We start from the raw sequence: 23,505 nt of genomic DNA on the forward strand, positions 1-23,505 counted from the left end.
ATTAACCGCCATCACATTGTTTGCATGTATAGGGAGAAGATAAGTAAGTGAATATATAAATGCCATCAACTAACGAAGCAAAATGCCTTAGTTGCCTAGTATTCTTAAGAAGATTGATCATTTAATTAATATGATTTTGAAACTTACGATGGCGAGCATTTTGACGCAGCAATGTGGGTGAGGGAAAACTACTGTATGTGAAATGCATGAATGTATGTCATGAGACCAAAATATGTATCCACTATAGCATCCATGTTTGATATAAATTTCATTACTTTGGCCCTTTGGAGCGCAGTCCCTTTAGTAGAATAGGAGCCACAATACCAATAGCATTGCCATTCCTTTGGGACTATTGACATTATAATTAGTCCACAGGCTATAATGGCACTTAAGGTCACGAGCAAACAGTCAGAGATAAGCAATTATTAAATATAATCCTAACTAACTGATAATAAATGGATAGACAGAATTAAATATTATGAAAGTTATTAAACTGCGATTATTGTAACAGCGATGGTGAAGCTGGTGGAGGTTGCCGGCCAGTGATGCCCGGTGGTTTCTTCCGCTCGTCCTTCGTCTTCTTCAGCGCTGCAGAAAATGCCGGGGCTCGTCGCCGTCCGAAGGGAGGGTTCTTGTCGCTTCCCCTTCGAGAGAATCCTGTGCAAGCCGACTGAACAGCAACTTCCCGATCTCTCGTGCTTTTGTGATCATGATCATCATCTATGGCAATCCATGCTGCAGGCGCCACTGCCAGCCGCAGTCCATAGCTCTGCCGTGGCATCGCCATGGCATTTTTCTGAGCCTCATGCCTTCGCATTTGTTCCAACTGAAAAGATTCTATTCGCCTTTAGAGCTTCACGCCGCAGGCCTTGACCATATTGTTTCAGATCATCAGGAAAAGGATCGATGAAGAGGAGGAGGTGACAGCGACAGATAGGCGTCGGCCCTGTCATCCAGCAATCGATAGCCATTACACCGTTACGTGATCAAATTGTTGTAGTAAAACATTGTAGCTAGGATAACCATTCCATGCACCTTTTCCATACACAGTTGCTTGACATATTGAGGGAAAGGCCAGTGAATTTGCACCCTGTTCTCCAATGAGTTTCATATCTTGAATGCTAAATATTAACAGAAATAACTGGAATGTGGCAGTCCAGCAATTTGTTGAGACTGAAACAAGGAGGGTATTTGTGTGTTGACCAAATGCCATGGTTCTTTTCGAGCTGTAAAGCATAGTCAAGCTGTTCTTTTTGGGCTATTTTGAAGGTGCAGCACAACCCGTATGCTCTAATGCTGTAATATGACACCTTTGAAATATGAAAAAGCTTTTTGGATTTGGAGGATCATCCAATAAGGTCAGACACATGTCTCTTGCTTAAGCAGTGCTGGTGGGAACTTTCATAGCTACTGCAGCTCAATTATGTGATTATGGTGTTGTTTCTGGAGCAGGAACTTGCGGCTGGGGATGGTCACAAGTCAAAGCTTCCACGGCATACTACTTCAGCCAAGTATACACAGTCTGCTTCTGGAAAGGTTAAACTGTCGGAACAAAGCAATGGTTTAACCTTCCAGAAATCCAGAAGACGTGTGGAGAGAGGACAGACATCTGAGGATAATGATGGGAATGGAGTCTTTATTAAAGATGAAATCTTGAAACTGTGCAATCTTCCTAAGCAAAGTGAAGGAGAGCAAATTGCTGCAGGATGGCCAGCATGGCTCACTGGAGTGGCAGGAGAAGCTTTGATGGGTTGGATTCCAAGACGAGCTGATACTTTTGAGAAAATAGACAAAGTAAGCTTTCTGCTAGCTGGAAACTAATTTTAGTAGTGTTGCCAACAAGGTTGTCAGGAGGAGTTTGCCATAACACATGGTGAGAGAGAGTTATCATGAAATTCACAGCAACATGCTACTCAATCATCACATGATTGGTTCACTGCGACTACACTCTAGCTTCAGTAATGATTCATCTTTGGATATCTTTGGCATCCCAAACAAGGCGGTTGTTGATTGAAGTGTTAAAAGACAGCCCCTTTTCGTATGGGCGTTCAGTTGCAGTGCTTTGGATACTAGTCTCTTAATTGAGAGCAGTGTATATTTTGCAACTAAACTATTGATTTCTACTGTCACAGATTGGGCAAGGCACATACAGTAATGTGTATAAAGCTCGTGATTTGGCAAGTGGAAAGATTGTTGCCCTAAAAAAAGTGAGATGTGATACTCTGGAGCCTCATACTGTCCGATTCATGGCACGAGAGATCAAGATACTCAGGCGGCTAGATCATCCCAATGTGGTCAAGCTGGAAGGTCTTGTCACATCCCGACTGTCATCTAGTCTATATCTTGTATTTCAGTACATGGATCATGACCTAACTGGGCTAATATCCAGCTCTGACATCAAATTCACAGAAGCACAGGTTGGGGCTATAAGAATATACTGATGGTTTAAAATGGTTCACATTCATAGATGGACAGGACTTCAGTCTTTACGTTATATCGCAGTTATTTAAGCTGCTTTTCTTTTTGCAACAGGTGAAATGCTGCATGATACAGATTTTGAAGGGTCTTGATCATTGCCATAGTCGTGGAGTGCTTCATCGCGACCTTAAGGGGTCCAACATTTTGCTGGATAGTCAAGGAAACCTAAAACTAGCTGACTTTGGTCTTGCCACATTTTTCCAACCTGGGGAGATCCGACAAATGACAACCCGGGTGGTAACCTTGTGGTATCGTCCACCCGAGCTTCTCTTAGGAGCCAAAGAATATGGGGTGGCCATTGACCTTTGGAGCACAGGCTGCATCTTAGCTGAGCTGTTCACTGGTAGACCTATCATGCCTGGAAGAACAGAGGTAACATTTGCTGCTCTGTTTCCCATTTCATGAGAAGCTGTACTCTAGTCTGAAAGGTGGAGGAACACATGCATATGGCATTGCGTGTAGCAAATTGGAACACAACTGCTGATGTGCTTTATAATTTACAAAGCAAAAAATTCAGGATGGTTCTCTTTTCTTCCAGGTGAATGTTTTCCAGCTGAATTGTCAAAAGATTAAAACTTTCAGTTTAAAGGCTTGTTGTTAGAAACTAAAACAATAAGATTGTCCCATCCTGCTTTCTTTCCCTAAAGATTTCCTTTCAGTAAAAAGGTTTTTTTCTCCACGATAGTTGTTTATTTTAATGCTTCAGTGCAAGTTCTGTGGTCTATTTCTTGCAACACACCGGCTATTGCAAATGCAGGTTTCCAAGTGCACGCTACTTGCAGAGTTGAATGTATGGCCCTGTTGCTTTATTGCTGTGTAGGATGTCTTAAATTGAACAGGTTTGATTTGTAAGACACCAGGCTAATGGAAAACTTTTGCTCTTAGAACCGAGTACAGATGAAATGGTTTGGTAAGTACCTGATATGTTACATTGGAGAGTTGAATGCATGGCCCTGTTGCTGTGTAGGATGTCACAGATTGGTCAGGTTGCTTCGTAAGACACTGGGTTAATGGAAAAGCTCTCTCTTGGAACTAAGTCTAGATGAATAGTTTGGCTACACATTTGATATCTTTCAGATAAGTTGTAGAAGAACTATAGCTTTTGGAGGACTTATAGAAATTGCATCAATGTTCTCAAACATGCAACCAATTGAATCACATTCACGTCAATCAAGCAGAAGAAAACCTGTCTTTGGCCACACAATTCTGTATTTGCAGGTTATGAAACATTTTGGACAACGTGAATCATAGTTGACATAAAGCAAGCATACTGACATGTACTTCCTGTGTTGCAGATAATATGCTTTTCTGCAACTGAATCTTTTTGACTCACTACCTGTTCCACAAGCTCCTTTTTGCAGGTTGAACAACTACACAAAATCTTCAAGTTGTGTGGTTCTCCAACCGAAGAATATTGGCAGAAGCATAAGCTACCTCATGCTGGTATCTTCAAACCACAACGTCCATACAAACAGAGTATGTCAAAAGCCTTCAAAGATTTTCCACAGACAACAGTAAATTTGCTACATGTTCTGCTTGCGATTGATCCAGACTCACGAGGGTCTGCATCATCGGCTTTGAATAGTGAAGTGCGTTTTATCTCTTTTGCTCTTATAATCTGTCATTGAAAGTCTCATTAAATCCACTTCTCATTTTCACTTTGGTTCTCTTAAAAAATCTGACTTGGCATTATCTAAATTGGATAATGTCAGTTTTTCAGCACAAAGCCTTTTGCATGTGATCCTTCTTGTCTTCCCAAGTATTCTCCAAGCAAAGATGACCTTGAGAACATCAAGGACAATAGTTCCAAGAGGTATTCTATCTATCCAAGATCATCCAAATTTCTCAACATGTTAATAAACAGTAAGAGGTGCTAAAGGACGAGTTTCTAGAAAGTGGTAACATTCTCAGACTAAAATCAGGTAATATGCTAGCGTTTGAAAGATCTTGTTTTCTGGGGGCATTCATCATTTGAATGCTCACTCTAAGGCAATCCTGCATCAAATGTCTTTTGCTAGAGCTTCCATAGCAGGAAATTAGAAAGAGTGTGGATAAACATAGGCAGAAGTACGTACTAATATGTTTGAGATGAAATAAAATCCTGAAGCTCATGGCGTGCCCAAGGTATGAACTCCAATACAACTGTGCAAGAGTAGGAAGAGGTATATATAATTCACTAGTGACTAATGGCCCCCTACTTCTGTGAATTCCCTTTGTGTATGCATTAAAAATGGCAAGCATTTCCGCATTAGTTGTGCAATACAGCCAATCAAATGTTAGAAGGCTGCAGGCAAATTAATCTACAACTGATGCACATGGACTGCCTAGGTGATATGTTGCCTTAATTGCTGAACCTCATGCTGCCTAGAGATATAGATGGCTCTTCGGATGAAAAATTAGTTGAAAACACAGTACAAAATTGCCTTATCACGGCAAAATCCTGTGTGCACAAAATGATGCAGCCTCAGCCTGAGCTGAGCCTAAGGTTTGATGTGCAATGCACCCTTTTTAGCTTAACAGCCTTATCATTATCATTTGGTGCTGTTCGGTGGTCTCCCAGCCCTCTCCAGCTGCTCCACGACCATCTTACCAGTGTTTTTTGCCACAGACTACCACGTGGCCATCACACTGCTCTGGTTTTTATCAAGATTGGTTTGACTGCACAGTGGAACACAGAGTGAGAGAGAGACAGAAGGAATGCAAAGAAGAATGAAGATCAATCTGACTAATTCTGAATGATACAAAGACTGATCTGCTATCTGTCTCAGCCTCAACATGCAGCTCTAGGCATCAGTGAGGGCACTAGATAGAGGTAGGAGTTGAAGACGATGATGATGGAGGGTTGGCTGAAAATATGATCTGATGGAATGAGTGAGTGCGGTGGAGTGTGGGCTGGCTATTTACAGCCAAAAAGGCCAAAAACTGGCTGACCCAATGTAGAGGCCCAAAATATGCTGACCTGATCAGTGCGCTCCAAAACTAATTTGGCAACTATGCCAAAACAGAAATACACTGATGCCACCTCCACAGAAGTGTCTAGGGCATATAAATTGATAGACAATCTCAATATCAAAGCTCCAAAAGTCCTTGTCTAACTCCAATTGAAGCTCATAGGTAGGAGATGACGAGAAATGGCACCTATGATTGCTAACACCCCCTCTCAGATCTTGGATGGAGTGGAAGACCAAAGGAGATGGAATAGTTCGCGAGGAGTGCCATTGCTGATGAAGTTCATTGATGAAGAATGCCATCCAAGGAGTAAGACCCCCTCTCTAGATGAAAGCCTGATGTAATGGGAGGCCACCATAGGCCAATGGAATTGGAGAAGCCTTGAATGGATCACTCTTGAAAACTCTAGCTTGGGATGGGTGAGCCACACCTCTGGCCCATAAAAGAGACAATAGCGAAGAGCTATCAAAGGCACCATAACCTACCAATAAAAAATAACAGAGACCAAGGGTCATGGAATGGGTATGCAAGTGATAGGATGGCAGCTTGATGACAAAGGAAAGAGGTTGCTACATGAAGGAAAGGGCTGTAGAAGACTACAATCCTCGATGAATCTCCCTATGATCTTGGGAATCCCCCCTCTAAAACACAAAAGACCAAGGAATCTACAGCTGCATCTCTGATGTCATTCCCCTTTGAAAGGATGGGGGAGTATGAAGGATCCACTAGAGGAGATGGTGGGATATGGGATAGAACTTGTGGGATGGGTGGTGCACAAATGGGAATGGGTGCGACAATAGAAATTTGACTTGGAGGGCCCTTCGCAAGAGAAGGGGAATGGAGCTTGTATAGCTCTCTCTCTCTTACCAACTTGTTGTAAGAATGGCTCTTGAAGAAGAATCCCCAACAAAAATTGACAACCTGGGTTCTGGGTCTAGTAAGGCCATGAACTGAGAGGAGATGGAAGCCCAATTTTGGAACATATAGGACTTTCGAGATAGAGTTCAAAGATGGAAAATTAGGCAACTAAGGCAAGGTGCCAACACCACAAATGGGCATTGATGAAACATCCCTAACAATGAGTGTACCCTCATAAGAATAGAGTTCCTAGAGCCAGTCTTGTCTGAGAATGTAAATAAATACTTATCTACAAATAGCAAATACAATCATAAGACAGCACAAATTGATAAAGAACACAGTTAGGGTTAGGGTAACTCATAGACAATGAACACAGAAGAAAAATAATGAATGAATGAATGAATGAATATGTTGTTAGTAGTCATGTTTGTCATGCATTGTGACCTCCTGCTTGTGAGCCTTAGTGTGAGTCAAACTGAGACATTAGGAGCTCTGACATGTCTATCATGTGTTTTGATGGAGGAGGCAGCTCTATTTAGAGCATGCATTTCTTTTCTTAGTGAGTTTAGATGTGCATTTCTTGGTTTTGCCAGGCGTTTGTTGGCTTGTGGAGCTCCCCCAAAACTATGATTTGCCCTGCCTGTCCTTATCAACATTTATTGCTTGCCACCTCAGCATTTTGTGACCAGATGTGCTTGTCGGCTATTTTTTGGTTGGCCTAATGCCGGATTTAGGCCCTAATTGAGCATCGGCCTGTCTTGGCTCTTTTTGGCTATTTATAGAGCTAGTGGCCACTTTGGGACAAATCATTCTCTTCTGTCTTCTGCAAGTGCCCTCACTGATGCTTTGGGCTGTGTGCAAGGACTAATGAGTCTACCATTGTATTCAACATTCATTTCAAATTTAGTGTAGATTTCTCTTCTCTTCTTTTTATCTTTTCTCTTCTCCTTTTCTCTCCGTGTTTGTTTTCTTCTTCCGTTTTCACTCTCACATGGTATCATCGCCTAAGTGAGGACACAGAACCATCCTACTACTTAAAACAAAAAATTTCAGCTTGTTGTTTGCCACAGAAAACGTAGATCTTTTGTGTTTCATAGGTGCTCTCAACAAAGACAGGACATCTACAATTGTTTTCTTGTAGGTGTAGCTGATTATTCTCTTTGTTCAGGCTCTTTCATAGTCAAACACAATAGATTTAGTGTGTTTGTAGGTTTAGAGACATGGAATATCACCGGTTCTAAGACTTTGATTACTCAAATGAGGAATCTATTCATACTCCCTCCGAGATGAGCTTGCATCCCTTGGTAGGATGATATCATCAATTCTCTTGACTCAATTGCCATCTCCAAAGTACACCGGCCTTCTTACATTGAGAACCTAAGAGGCTTTTCTATGGGAGGGGCTAGCCTCATTTGTCTTGGCACATGACGAGCTCTCAAAGAGGTTGAAGCCACTAGATCTAGCTCCATAAAAACTCTCATAGCAAGTACAGGAGCAGGAAAGAATAAGAAGGAGAAATCAAAGGCCAAGGGCAAAAAGGAGAAACAAGAGAGTTCTTTAGGCTTTGACACAGATTTGGAGAAGCCTAGATGCCCATACTATGGGAAGGGGACACATCTCAAGAAGAAATGCTGGAAGAAGTGCCCTTACCTTTTGTTGGAAGAGACACAGAGTGGAGCAGAAGATGAGCCTCAGCTCATTGTTGTTCTTCTTCCATTGTTCTTCCATCATACTCACTGAAAGAGACTTACCCACATAGGTATGACTAACCACGACTAACTGTGGTTAAGTCACTGACTACACTGACTTATTGAATGTCACACACGTGTATAGTTGTATCCAGCTAATGTCGGTCACACACATAAAGAGATAGACTGACTGAAGAGTAATGGGAGCTCGATATTCTAACACTCCCCCTCAAGCTCAAACCATCTGATAAACTCCAAGTAGCTATTTGAAGTATATGAATTTTTCTTTACCAAGAGACTTGGTAAATATATCAGCTACTTGGTCTTCAGTCTTCACATGAATCAAGTCAATTTGGCATGTAAGAACCATTTCTCTGATGAAATGGTAGTGAACCTCAATATATTTAGACTAGCATGGTAGACAGGATTGCTAGCCAACATAATACTGCTGAGGTTATCACAATGCAATCTCACTTTGCTTTCTAGCTGTATTCCCAAGTCTTTCAGTAGTTTCATCAATCAAACTGCTTCGCAAGCCGCTAAGGCAGCTCCTCTGTACTTAGCTTCTGTACTGGACAATGCAAAAGACTGTTTCTTACTCTGCCAACTGATTATACTCTTGCCCAATCCAAATGCATAACCATTGGTTGACCTCCTGTCATAGGCACAATCAACCCGATTGGCATCAGTAAACCCTGTCAAGTCAAGAGATTTTCCATATACATAAAACAACCCATAATCTGTAGTACCCTTTACATATCTCATGATCCTCCTGACTGCATCTAAATGTGGTTTGCGAGGCTTTTGTATGAACTAACTAATCAGCCCCATTGCATAACATAAGTCAAGGCGGGTAATTGTCAAGTATATCAAGCTGCCCACCATCTGTCGATACATGGTTACATTCTCTATGCCATTTCCAACATCAATCTGCAGCTTGACATTCTAATCAAGAGGTGTCTCCATAGGCTTGCATTCAGCCATATCATACTTCTGTAACATGTCATGAGCATATTGCTTCTGTAGCAGCCATATACCTTGAGGCGTAGAGACTACCTCAATTCCAAGAAAATACTTCAGCTTACTAAGGTCTTTGACTCTGAATTCAGCTTGTAAACATGATTTAATTTCAGTAATGCCCTCTTCATCATCTCCAGTGATGATAAGATCATCTACATAAACCACTAGAAACACATATCCATGATCTGTCTTCTTCATGAACAGATTGTGATCTGCATCACCCAATCTAAATCCATGTTGTTGTAAATAATTGTTGATCTGAGCATTCCATGCTCTAGGTGCCTTACATGTGTAGGAAAGTCCGGGTGAACATAGCCTTCAGGTTGCTCCATATATACTTGCTCAACCAAATTACTGTTCAAGAAATCATTCTTGATGTCCATTTGCCATAAGTTTGAGCCTTTGCATGCTGCCAAAGCAATGATAGTTCTGACTGTTGCCATTTTAGCCACCGGACTGAAAGTTTCCTCATAGTCAAGGCCATACTGCTGTGCATACCCTTTTGCAACCAGCCTAGCCTTATAGCATTCTAACGAACCATTTGACTTGCACTTAACCTTATACATCCATTTGCAGCCAATGGGGACTTTGCCTTCAGGCAACTCAACCAATTCCCATGTCTCATTTTCAGCTAAGGCTGCATACTCCTCATCCATGGCAGCACACCAATTATCATATGTAACTGCATCATCAAACTTTGTAGGTTCTTTGTAACCTGTCACATTAGCCACATATGCATAATGGCGGGCTGAATGACCAGTGTATGTAAACCTGTCAACTAGTTTTCTGACTCTCTCAGATCTCCATAACTGTGACTCACTCTGAGCTTGCCTCTCATGAGGCAGTACATAACGACTCTACCTTGCTCTAGGCATCATAAAAGTCGGAATGCCCAACTTACTATCCAAACTGTCACTGTTAGATGACTCATAACCTGCTACAAGTGGACCTGTCACATCCTCAAGTATCTTTTCTTTTCCCTTATCCAATCTCCCCCTCACTGACATATCCGTGTCAGTAGACGTAGGAGTATGACTCCACAAGCATCCATCACCTAAAGGACCACTCACAGATGTACTCATTGTAGGTGTATTTTCAGCATTACTAGTGCTGGCTGATCCATCACTAGCCACTGTAACTGGATTACCATACCACGATGGCAATTCATAAAAAACATCTCTGCTAAATCGATGTCTCATGTGTAGACGGTACATAATACTTGTAAGCTTTCCAGTCTTGTGCATAACCAATCTTGACAGCTTTAGGATTCAATTTCTTTCTCTTTTCATCAGGAACATGCACATATGCAATGCTGCCAAATACCTTCAAGTGTGAAATGTCAGGCTTATGACCATACAACCTCTTATATGGAGTTACATCATGAATCCCTACTCTAGGGGTTCTATTCAGCACATAGACAGCAATCACTACTGCTTCAGCCCAATAACCATTTGGCAAACTCTTCTCATTCAGCATAGCTTTTGCCGATTTCAGCAGTACCTTATTTTTCCTTTCTGCTACACCATTTTGCTGCGGTGTATAGCTGCAAGTTAGCTATCGTCTGATCCCATATTTAGCAAGGTACCTGTCAAAGTAATTAGAGACATATTCTCCACCTCCATCTGATCTAAGACATGAAATTTTACAGCTCAACTCATTTTCAGCATGCTGCTTGAAGTCCTTGAATGCATCAAACACATCATCCTTATGTTTCAGTATGTAAAGCCAAGTGTATCTGCTAAATCATCAATGAAGGATACATAGTAATGAGCACCACCAAACGAAGCATTATGAGACGGACCCCATACATCTGAATATACCAATTGCAAGGGTCGTGAGATATTCAGTACATGTCTCATAAATGGAAACCATGTGTGCTTTCCAAACTGACATGCATCACATACATGTCCAAAGTCATGATACTTGAACTTAGGCAGTCCAAGCACAATCTCCTTCTGCTGCATTGATTTTAGCTTTTGTACATTCACATGGCCAATCCACTTATGCCATATTTCAACATCCCGTATAGCACCACCGTGTGCAAACATGGCTGCTTTCAATTCTGGAATTGACGCATCAAGAGTAAATATTCTGCCATCTCTTCGGCCTCTAGCTATCAATTGGAAGCCATTACCATATTCTTTAACAAAGCATTTATCTCTATTAAATCTCACTTCTAGATTCTGATGTGCCATCTGTCCAACTGACAAAAGATTCTTGGTTATTATAGGTACATGTAGTACAGTATGCATACTCTTTTTCTTGCCATCAGGCATTAACAAAGATACAACTCCTTTATGCTGAATAGTATGCTAGGTGTCATCCCCAGTACAAACATGCTCATGTGAACTTGCAACCATCTCATCAAACCATTCTCCATGGGGTGTCATATGATTTGAAGTCCCTGAATCAATGTACCATCTCTCATCTCTGTTTTGTCTAGATGCATTCTTAGACACATGCTGCATGGCAAACAACCTGTCACCTTGATCATTAGGAACTCCGCTAGATAAAGCATAATTTCCATTCTGTCTACCCTTGGCTTTCATATCAGCCTACTTCTTATGACAATCTTTGGCTATATGCCCATATCTACTGCAATAATGATAGTCCTTGTCCCTGTTGGACTGATCATTTAACTGCCACGATTCTTCTTTGCCTCTAGGGAATCTCCCCCTCCCTCGAAAAACCACCAGATCCACACTGGCCCTGTGTATTCGTGCCATACCAGGCATTCTGCTGTTGCTGTCCATAAGTGTTTCGAGTATCTCCTTGACCTCGAAAAGAGCCACAGCCTCTGCTGCCTCTGCCATGCTGGCTAGAGTAAAGACCAGTGTCTCTGCTTTGAGACGTACTAGAACCTGTATTCAGCCCAAGCTTAACTTCCTCATGCAGTAGCAAAGCAATCAACTCATCCAGCTCTCATAGAAATAGACGTATCAAATGCTTTATACTCTTTGCCAAGTCCATTCAATGTCATTGCAATCATATCATCCTCAGACACTGAAGATCCAATGGTGGCAAGCTGATCCGCTATGTTCTTAATCTTTGTAGTGTAGGCCTGAATGCTTCTGCCATTCCTAGACATGTTATTGAACTGTTGCTTCGGCTGAATCTTTCTTGCATGTGCTACATTTTCATAATTCTTCATGAGTATGCCCCATGCATCCTTTGGAGAATTGCATCCAGTAATCTGTATAACCATAGCATCTGATATACATAAGGAAAACTAATGTAACACCTTGCATGCTCTCTCAGTCCATAGCTTATGAGCCCTTTTCTGATCATTTGTCGGATTCCTTTCAAGCATTTCAGGTTCAACCTCATCTCCTGTACGTAAGTCCCAATAACCTCTGCCAACCAAAAAATTCTTCATACGGAACTTTCATGAAGCAAAATTTTTGTTGTCCAGCTTTTCTCCCACAATTTGAGTGATATTGTCAGTGCCTTGAGCATTTGCCGCATTCGCCATAGTTGCAACTTAGGTATTCAGTGATGTATACAACCTGTAAGTATTTGACTTCTTTTCCTACAGTTCAAGACCAATTTCCTGCTATTCAGGATAGTTTCCTGCGATTCAGGACAGTTTTCTGCAGATTAGGACAGTTTTTTGCAATTCAGTACAGTTTCCTACAGTTAGGACAGTTCTCTACAATAATTTTTTGCACCAAAGAAACAGGGTATTTCAGCCCTTTACAACCTCAGAAACATCCACAAGCATGTGGGATAACCCATATGTATTTTAGTCAATACATAGACTCTGCAAGCACTGTATCTTTGTCTCATGCATTCTTACTACAGTGAAGAGAATATGCAGTCTAAAACTTGCAATCTGACATTCAGGCACCTTCCTGACATTCAGGAAATCAACTCCTTTGAGATCTTGAGTGATAAATGATGTTATTTTCTTCAGGAATATAGAGAGGCAATGTCATATACTACATTTATTGTAAACGACCAGCCACATAGATATCAAGGCATTTGTTTCATCTCTAGATTTCAATCCTCATTTGCATCCAATGCTCTCTTTAGTCTTCCAAGCATTCAACATACATATGTCATGTCATACAAATGACAGGAGCTCCAAAATGACATGTAATGCTTCAGTAAGAGACAATGCTTGTTGCCTACATTCAGTGACAGTTTCTAGCCATTAAAAAATTCTAGATCTGAATATTTTTCAGCATAAAATCCCAGTTCCAATGCATGACATCAAGTCCATATGACTTCCCAGCATATATACCTATGCTTCAATGATACTCTTGAATAAGTTTGAGAGTTCCAAGCTCATGTTAGAGGTGCATACATGCTGTAGGTTGTCTATATACATCAGACCACTATTATTTCAGATCTGTAATCAGTTCTTCAAGCTCCTAGATGAGCTCTTAGTCAAGCAATGATGCTATCACCTGCTCTTTATTGCAGTAAACAACCAGTCTGCACAGGTCGGTGCTGAATATCTCAAAATCTGTGAGGAATTTGAAAAAAATTTCTTCTGCAAAGTTGTAGACTCCGTCGAAAGGGTCAGAAGGTTTGGGCCATTCCTCCAAAAACCATTTATGTAGCAAGATATAGCTTTTTCAAAAAAAAGAACTGCAGACACAGTCTCCTTTGTTGACGTTTTCTACAGATCTAATGTCTTGATATCAAATGGCCACTGCCAAGCCTTCAGGCTCCAGGCGTTCAAGCTTTGATACCATGTTGGAAGAGAGGGAGAGAGACAGAGTGGAGTAGAAGATGAGCCTCAGCTCATTGTTGTTATTATTCCATTATTCTTCCATCATACTCATTGAAAGAGACTTACTCACATAGGTATGACTAACCACGACTAACTATGGTTGTCACTGACTACACCGACTTATTGAATGTCACACACATGTACAGCTGTATCCCAATTAATGTCGGTTACACACATAAAGATAGACCGACTAAAGAGTAACGGGAGCTTGATATTCTAACATCTTTATCTGGGAGTGAAGTATGGTGCTAAATTATTTGAGCCTTCCTCTATCTCTACACCAACTATTACTCATAGAGTTTGTGTTCTTTCATATCCATGCGTTGGAGGAGCCTTCTTCAATGGATATCTCATCTTCTGAGAGGCCTTGGCTTATTGACAGCAGTACTTTGAATCATATGACTCCACGAGGAGATTTGCTATAGGATCTCTGTCCATTTGAGGGTTTTGTCCAGTGTTGGTGTTATTTGTTCGGTGCTTGTCAGTGGTGTTTTGAGAGAGACCAAGTAGAAGGTAGCACGTGCTGCTACTTGTGAGAGAGTTTGGCTATTTTGATGGATGTGGAAGTGATGATCATAAAGTGTAGCACAAAGTTGCATACAAATGTGTATATTTAGTATCACTATATGTGTAAACTTACTAAGGGTAGAGTCGTGAAGTTGGACTATTATTCCATACAAATCACATGTGGTGACACTTTACCAAATTAGATTAGTTGACTTGATATCTTGATTAATTGACATTTGGCTAGACATGTAGTTCACCTTTGGGTGGATATTGATAATTAAGGGGCAATTGTTAGGGATTGCTCAAATGCCCAACTTTGAGTTACACAACTATGCTCCAAGCGCTCAATGTTGTGATGCCCCCAAATGAGGACAAGCCATGAGGAGCATTGTGTTACTAGGCATTGGTAGGATTTCTAGTTTAGACATTGAAAGGGGTCTATTAGTAGATTGGGCAAGGTAACAAACCAAATCATTGGGTCTAGCTAATGTGGGGTTAATTGTTCAAGTAAATGAAGGTAGTGGCCTAGACACCCTAGGTACCTTGAATCTGTGAGTGTGCAACGGAAATAGGAAAGTGAACATGGAGAGAAGAAGGTGACAAAGAGAACGTAGGAGAGAGAAGGAACAATATGATTGCAATGGCTGAAGGTACCACTCAGCCCCAACACATAGCTCTATGTGTCAATGTGGGCACTAGACGATAGAAGTGGAATGAGAGAATGAGGAGGGTTGGCTGATCACAAAGGATCAATGATGGATAATGAAAGTGGGAGGGCAGACTACCTATAGATAGATGAAAAAGAGGGGAAACCCTAAATTTGGTTAAACCTCTAAAAAATAGTCAAAATTGCACAAAAGAAATGCACTAATGTACCCTCCATCTAAAGTGTCTAAAAAACATAAAATGACAGACAAATACAATGTCAGAGCTCTTAATATCCTTGTTTGACTCAGATTGAGGCTCACAGGTAGGAGATGACTAAACAAGACACACGATTGCTAACACCCCCTCTCAGATCTTGGATGTGGCGAAAGGCCAAAGGAGATGCAAATTCGAGGGTGGTAGGAAGAGTGCCAATGCCAATGTAGTCCCTCAATGAAGAAAGCCAACCAAGGAGCAAGACTCCCTTTTCGTATGAAAATCCAAACAAACGAAAGCCACCAAAGGGCAAGGGAATAGAGAGGCCTCCAATGGATCACTCCAGAAAACTCCAGTTGGGGATGGGCGAGTCAAGCCTCAAACCCAACTGAGAGACGATAGTGAGGAACTATCGAAGGTGCCGTATGCTGTATAGAAACACAAGGGATCAAGGGCCAAGCGCCAAGGAATGCTGGCTAGATGACAAAGAAAAGGGGTAGCTGCATACAAGAAAGGCCCAAAGTAGATTGGAAACTTTGAAGAAACTCCTCACAATCCTAGGAAGCCCCTCGCTGAAACATAAAGGGCCAAGAAATCCACAAACACATCACCAATATCGTCTCCCTCTGAAAGGGATGGAATGTACGAGGGAACCACTAGGGGAGATGGTGGGAAATGGGATGGAACCCGTGGAATAGATGGTGCATAAGTGGGAATAGGTGCGGCAATAGAAAAATACCTTGGAGGACCCTGCACAATGGAAGGGGAATGGAGCATAGATAGTGCCCTTTCTTTTGCTTGGCTTGTCCTGTACTTGTAGATAAAGTTGTGTAAGTACGGCCATGTGCATGGGCTCCGCAAGAATCTGTCTCACTATCATGCACATCTTGCTCAAGCTCCTATGGGACTAGCTTCTCCTAAGTAAGAGTCTCGCAGCTATGAGAAATGAGAAGATTGGTGTAGAACACATCATATGTCAGTGACAGAAGATGTGAGAGAAGTGTCATAGTTAGGTTTTGCGAAGAAATGAAAGCTCATCTCGAATCTCCTCCATCTTGTGGATGCGATCCCTCATCATAGGGAAATTTGTGACACAGCTTCAACTCAAGAGATAATCGATGCCCAAATGCCTAGATCCAGGAGAGAGATGCCAATCTCCTCCAAATCTTTGTAGTGGTGTGGATACTTCAAACATGCATAAGCACAAAATTTGTACAACTCAATAAGAGAAAAGAGCGGGCTCTGGCATTCAATTGATCCCATAAAGTTGCCGAATCCATGGACACACCATCATGAGGATCCACGGCAGGTTGGGATATAGGGACCATAACAAAATCCCAAAGGTCACAATCGTTGAGGAGACACTCCACGTGGCATGAGAGGATAGTTCGTCCCATCTGGCTTGTTGGATGTGGAGAGAGAGGGTAGGACTGACACTTACTCAGGAACATGCCATCAATGCTGATCGAGGACTAGAAACCTCAAAAGAATATAACGGGAAAGCATAATAGAAACGTCAACCATAAATGTCCTTCAATAAAGTACCTACAAGAAAACAAAGAAGATGTTGCCTTTGGAATTAAGGTGATTAATAAGAGGTATCCTCGGGATAATCGGGGTCCGTTGAGCCACAGTATAGAAGAAGACTGATTGGGGCAAGGTGATGGGGAGTATCCGATGTTGAAGGAAACACAATGTTGGGTAGAGAGAGGGAGTAGGAAATGTAGAGGAAAATAGGGCTTCAACTTGGAAACACAACCAGTCCAAGGGTTGGTAAAGGACCAAGAGTGCCAAGAAATCGAGTCCCTGCAATAAATGCAGATCTTCCCTAATGTGGGCCTATAATGGAGGCCACCTAGCACCAAAAAGAAGTCACCATGGTCAACTAAGACCAACCAATATGAGAATGCAGCAAAGAAAGAAATCTGTCCACTTGTAAACAGGCTGCCCAACAAAGAACAGGAGCCGTTCAACTTGCAAATGTGCTGCCCAGCTTGCAAATGTGCCACCTAGGAGGACCGATGACTTGCTTGCACAAAATGTGGAGATACAAGGGCTACCTACACAAAAACGCAGGTAATGTAGGGCCTGGCTCGACGGCACGTGCCGGGGGACTGCCTGCAAAAAATGCAAGTCCATTTTGGTGTCGCCCTTGTCAGAAGTGCAGCAACAATGGAAGTGTAAATATATGCTATAATAAACTGCTGAAACACAAGACAAGAGAAAGGAAAAAAAAGAACACTGAAGAACACAATATAGATGAGAACTTAGATGTATGCTCGGGAAATGAAATCCATATATCAGACACTAGACTATCGCATACAACAGTGAGTCACTGGTTGTGTGGGCACTTGCATTGGCTCCTCTCTCCACAAGACCTCCAGGTTGTGAATTGATAGATTGAGGAGGAGCCCGAAATATATAGGCATGAATAATGCCATAAAATATGTCAAGCTGGCCAGCATTAATGCTGGCCAACTGGCAGTAATAAATGCTATAAAGTATAAAATGCTACACAGTAAAAATAACTAAAATATCTACATAATCTTCCCAGCCCACAATACATGCTCAGACTCACACATGAGTTGACATATTTTGCTAACACTCTCTCTCAAATCATAGGTGATTAGATACAATACAATGATACAATGATAAATGACTCATCATAGTCCATACAATAGAGAACCACCAAATAGAACCATGGAGACACGGTAGTGGGTGATCAAGCCTCCACCAAGGTGCCTCGGAGAGAACCTGATGTCGATGTTGATCGTACCAGCTCCTGAAGATAAAGAAGATCATAGCAGCTCTCAATGTCTCTCAACAATGCCTTTGTTATAGCACACGTGACCATCCTGTCACCAATGCCGCAACGTATAAATGACCATGGATCCCTGCCTTTAGCCAAATCACTGAAGTGTCCCCTCATGTGAGCTCTAGACAAAAGCCACCCACTCTCTGTCAAATAACCAGCCTCATCATGAACCTGGATGTCAATCCCAGCTCCAGGATTTGAGCCTGCTAGACTTTGATCGATGCATCAAGGAAGTCCCTCTATGAATCTTGTGAATGTATATAGATGTATAGATGAGGTGCGGCTGTTCCATCTTACTACCCTCTCACACTTTCTCGCTAGCATTGGAGAGTCATGAGAGATGTGATCATCACCACCACTAGAAAGCAGCTGAGGAAGGGGCCATCAAGCCCTTCCCGCGATCCGAAGAAGCTGATTCTTTCCGCACCTTGGACTTCTCCTTGGCTAGAGGATCAGAGTCTGAGTTTGAGTCTGAGGTAGATGATGACTCATCGGAGGAGTCCACATCTCGCTTTGTTTTATTCTCTTTCTTCCTCAAAGCCGCTAACTCTTTGCAGTCCTTTCGTAAATGACCTTTCGTCCCATAGTGGTAACACTGGGTCTTCAACTTCTTCTTCGAACCCCTCTATGAAGCTGCAAGAGCCTCACTAGTATCTGATGAAAGCCTCCCCTGTAACCGTGTTTGTATAAACCAAGCCTTTATCACAGCACTCCATGTAAGATAATTAGATCCATGTAACTTATCATTAGTGGACGTGCATGGAGGAGCCATCTGTATAGGATTTAGAAGAGAAGTAGAGAAAATAAGATATTTGGAGAGGGGATACAGCCAAACCACAAGCACAGACTACAGAAAATGAGAGTTTACATGTAGTATTTACCAAAATCTGACCAAAACAAGAAGAAATCTGTTGCGAAAAGGCAAAAAATTAGCCAGAAACTGCCTAAAACAGCAAAAACGGCTTGATAATGTAGTCGGCCAGCCAAGAGGAGATGCAAAAACACCAAAATGCAGGCCAGAATTGGCACGTAGACGGAGAGGGACGGATGCAGGTGGTACGAATGGTAATGTTAGCAAAAAACATAGGTAAAACAAGTCGCCTGTTTGGAGTAGTAATTGCATGATCAGCAATGGTCAAAACAGTCCTGAAAGCAGCAAAGAAAATTACAGCAAGAGCATAGAACCTGAGCTTTGATACCATGTCAGAAGTGGAGTAGCAATGGAAGCATAAATATATGCTGTAATAAACTGTTGAAACACAAGACAAAAGAGAAAGGGAAAGAAAGAACATTGAAGAACACAATACAAATGAGAACTCAGATGTATGCTTGGGAAATGGAATCCATATATCAGACACTAGATTGTCGCATACAACAGTGAGTCATTGGCTGTGTGGGCACTTGCACTGGCTCCTCTCTCCACAGGACCTCCAAGTGGTAAACTGACAGTCTGAGGAGGAGGAGCCCTGAATATATAGGTATGAATAATGCCATAAAATATGTCAAGCTGGCAAAAATGCCTAAAATATCTACATAATGTGCCTAGCCCACAATACATGCTCAAACTCACACATGAGTTGACATACTCTGCTAACAGCCCTACCAATAGAATGGCTGCCCAACTAGTTTGACGCCACTTGGGTGCAATACTGGTGCTGCCAAGCTTGGTAGAGGCTGCCTAGGAGCAAAACAAAAATCTGCCCCGGTAAATGCAGCCTAAAAAAAGGGCTGGAAACAGGCCGCCCTGCCTTGTATGACTCCAAGTGCAAGGTTTGTAGCACGTGGGGATGACGCCTGTCAAGTTTTGTCACAGATAGCACGCTCCTCTTTGAGATCTCCGGCTCGCATTCGTGGCTCTGATACCATGTGAGTGTGCAACGGAAATAGAAAAGTGAACACGGAGAGGAGACAAAGAAAACGTAGGAGAGAGAAGGAACAATGCGACAACAATGGCTGAAGGTACAAGGTTGCAATAGTCAGCCCCAATATATAGCTCTATGCGTCAGTGTTGGCGTTAGACAATAGTAGGGGGATGAGAGAATGAGGGCTGGCTGATCATGAAGGATCAATGATGGATAATGAAAGTGGGAGGGCAGGCTGCCTATATATAGACAAAAAGGAGGGAAAACCCTAAATGTGGTCAAACTCCTAAAAAATAGCCAAAAATGTACAAAAAGAAATGCACTAATGTGCCCTCTATCTAAAGTGTCTAAAACACATAAAATGACAGACAAATACTATGTCAGAGCTTCAATGTCCTCGTTTGACTCACACTTAGGCTCACAGGTAGGAGATGACCACATGAGACACACATGATTGCTAACAGAGTCAAATAGTAGGAGATAGGTAATACCCTGTTGTGGGGGTTGGCACACTCAGATTACCTAACTGATATATGGATAGTGGTCACTAGTTGCTAGATTATGCCAAGCAGAAAGCCTAGATGGGGATTGCTCCACCTGTGGCGGGCCAATCAGTTTTGTGTTTGGCCGCCATGTGCATCTATGATTGGCTGACCTCAAGCACTATCTAAAGACATGGATGCCAAGTGTCAATACATCCAATGCTTTTGAGCACTCACACCTTCTCAATTGACCGCTTCCCATCTAATATCTGTCCACTTAAGGGCAAACAAATGGTACCTTTTGCTTTATGAAATATTTAGGTTACATGACCTCCACAACTATTGTCAGCATGGACTCAGAGAAGGTGAAAGCCACCGTAGATTGCACATAAAATGCCACATGAGAGATGTAAATTTTTAGCTGATTGATTTCATTGAATGAAATCAGCATTCACATGGGTGGTGGTGTCTTCATTTGCAGACCATGCATGCATCTGCATTTTTGCATTCCCCAGTCAATTCTTGGTATTCATAGCAGCCATCTATTGAATTGGGTCCAATCATGTAGGGCTATACTCTCTCAAAAGCCTATAACCAAATCATACTTCTAGCCTGCGACAAGTGCACTGTTCTCTTTTAAAGTTGAGGAATTTTCAATTTGGATGTAATTATTCACAATCAAGCTTCCTTTGCAGCATTGTATGCAGTACTGTTGCTTTACCAGTCATTCATAAAGTGATGGAAGGAAAATTTATACTATGCTTCAAGAGTATACATTTTCTGGGCTTCACCTTTGTTCTCATAGTATTACTTACAACTGTGCTTTGTTCAAGGGGCACAGATACTGTGCTGTTTTTTAAGTACTCTTTGATTGAGTTCAGATGTGTTAGCAATGTCCATATATAAATCACGTGAGGGTAATGTCACTTTGCATCTATGTTTCTGCATGATACACACGTACGAGTCATCTTGATAGATGTCATGTGTAACGAGGTTCCTATGATCATGCAATGCAGGGAAAAAGCTGTGAACAGAAGAGTACATAGATCAATTTCTTCGAGAAAAGATCGAAGCAGAGAGGAAGCAAGCGAGAACACCGCTCTTCCAAACGTGAAGAATGAAGAAGCATCAGCTTTACAAGTAAACATATCCTGAGCTCAGTTATTAGTGGCATTCCATTTAAGTTATCAAAATACACGTGGTTTTGTGTTGTTATTTACAACCAGCAGTTGGTGCTTTCAGTGTAGCAGTGAAACGATTATCAAGCAATGAAGTTTGCACCCTCTGAACGGCCTCTTTTTATATGCAGAGGCTTCACAGAGCTACTAACAAGAAACAAACTAGAAGATCCAATTCCAAAAAGGAAGGACTTGCTGTAGTGGAGTTCCCAAATGACAATAAAGAAGTGCCAAAGAACCATGCGGATGCCCTACCTTCTGACTCATTGGATGCACAGGCAAAAGCAGTCGACAAAAAGGAGGATGAATTCCATGTTCATAATCCTAGACTTACATCCCGGAGTGGGAGATATGCCCATCTGTCAGATTTGAAGTTTCCAGGAATTAATGGAACCAAGCCACCAGCTGACCTTTCAAGTCTCTCTAGTTTGGTTGCTGCTAGGAACAGTGGTAGCCAAGAGCTCCATAAAGGCCTGCTTGTTCCATGGCAACAGGAAAAGAAGCCTATTGGAGTCAAAGGCAGCAACCATATTCTCGACAGAATGGAATCCTTTAAGGCCAATGACTGGGATCAGGACTCCTTCTACCATGAAAGGCCTGGACAAATGGTATGTCCTTACTGTGTTTGACTGTCTTTTGATAGAGAAAATATGTGACATTGATTACAAATCAAGGTCGTTTCGTTCTTGTTGGCCGTGTTTTTCTGAAAACAGAAATCTGGTGACAACGCTCAAAGGATACACTTTGCTGGCCCAATCGTATCATTGTCCACGATCCATAGTGGTCTGCCTGATGAGCAGCGCCAGCGGATACAGAAAGCACTTCTTCAAGCCCGGCATGCCAAAATTAAGCAGCAACGAGAGAGGTCACCTCCAGCAGTGATGACTAATTGTGGGACTGTGGGATCTGACGATGCAGAGGATATCAGCATCAGTCGTCTGCGGACCGCAAAGTCGCATTATTTAGGGGAAACATATTCAGAATCACCAGGAAACTTCATCCATGGTTATGCAATGTAGAACTGATGGGTACTTTTGCTGTTTGAGCAGCATACGCATGCTTATGTACTGCAGAACTGATGGGTGTGCTTATGCATAAGGCCTTTTTGACATACGTGCTCGAGAGTGTTCCTTTAAAACAGTGGGTTGGATGGGCTTCAACTCAGAAGAGGGGTTACTGGCCGCATGTAGGCCAATTGATATAACAGATTTCTGAGTTGTTTGGAGAGCATTGAGTGGTACCTTAATCTTACAACAATGCATCACCAAAACTCACGGAGATGCATATTTACCAACGGCATCTTGACTCCCCCCCATTCCCTTTGGGTCACCACACAAGAATGAGGTCATTAGGTGTCCATGTAACTAAGAATTGTAAAGTGTACAAAGTAAAATCTCAAAGGAGATGCTATCAGTTGATATTTTTTATAGAAATAAAATAGATACAATGTGGGTCCAGAGAAGACACTTTAGTTGTACCAATTGTCTTCCAATCTAATCTTGTTAACTTGCTTAACATGGCTCATGACACTTGTCGTTACTCTCGTGAGCTAGACCGTTGGGCTTACGGACTAATTGTTTCAAGTATTTCGAGCAATAGGGTTATGGTTACCTCTCAACTAACTATTGCAACTCTCCCAATGAATGCAAGGAATTCATTGATTTACCTTTTTGTTATAGTCTATCCGTAAATGGCTCATTGATGGCTCTATGATCCTTGCAATGCACCTCAAGTGAGCTCTACCTCTTTCACCTCAATTGTTGTCCAAGCTTTGTGAAGAAGAATAAAGAGAACAAGAAGAAGAAGACCAAGAAAAAGCAAGAGCTTTTCCAAGTGGTCCTCACTCTACCTCATACACACACACACACACCCCTCCAAAGCAGGAAAGCAATTAGTAAAATAGCTACAACTGAAACCTTTGTGACAAGCTTAGTTAAAGAATAGGAAGTAGCTCACTCAGAGCCCATAATAGTTGATATCAAGCTTAAGCAATGGCTCAAGCCATAACTATGCCCAACTCCAAAAGTAACTAGACTATGAAGTGCAACAAAGGAACATCCTTGCCAAAA

General features: G+C 41.9%; 1 protein-coding gene across 1 annotated transcript; it reads left to right on the forward strand.

Moving 5' to 3' along the window:
* Positions 1-500: 500 nt before the first annotated feature.
* On the forward strand, positions 501-22,931 carry LOC148024286 (putative serine/threonine-protein kinase At1g54610). The gene is made up of 9 exons (XM_087693897.1): positions 501-1,358; positions 1,453-1,794; positions 2,133-2,417; positions 2,533-2,850; positions 3,840-4,067; positions 4,191-4,291; positions 21,275-21,398; positions 21,568-22,044; positions 22,150-22,931. Exons 1-9 carry the CDS (start codon positions 1,320-1,322, stop codon positions 22,453-22,455), a joined length of 2,220 nt encoding a protein of 739 aa, XP_087550023.1. The 5' UTR covers positions 501-1,319; the 3' UTR covers positions 22,456-22,931.
* The last annotated feature ends 574 nt before the right edge of the window (positions 22,932-23,505 follow it).

The sequence above is a fragment of the Lygodium microphyllum genome, chromosome 15 (genome assembly GCF_053477565.2).
Source record: "Lygodium microphyllum isolate KBCC chromosome 15, Lygodium_microphyllum_v1.1.10, whole genome shotgun sequence".
Classification (NCBI taxonomy): Eukaryota; Viridiplantae; Streptophyta; class Polypodiopsida; order Schizaeales; family Lygodiaceae; genus Lygodium; species Lygodium microphyllum.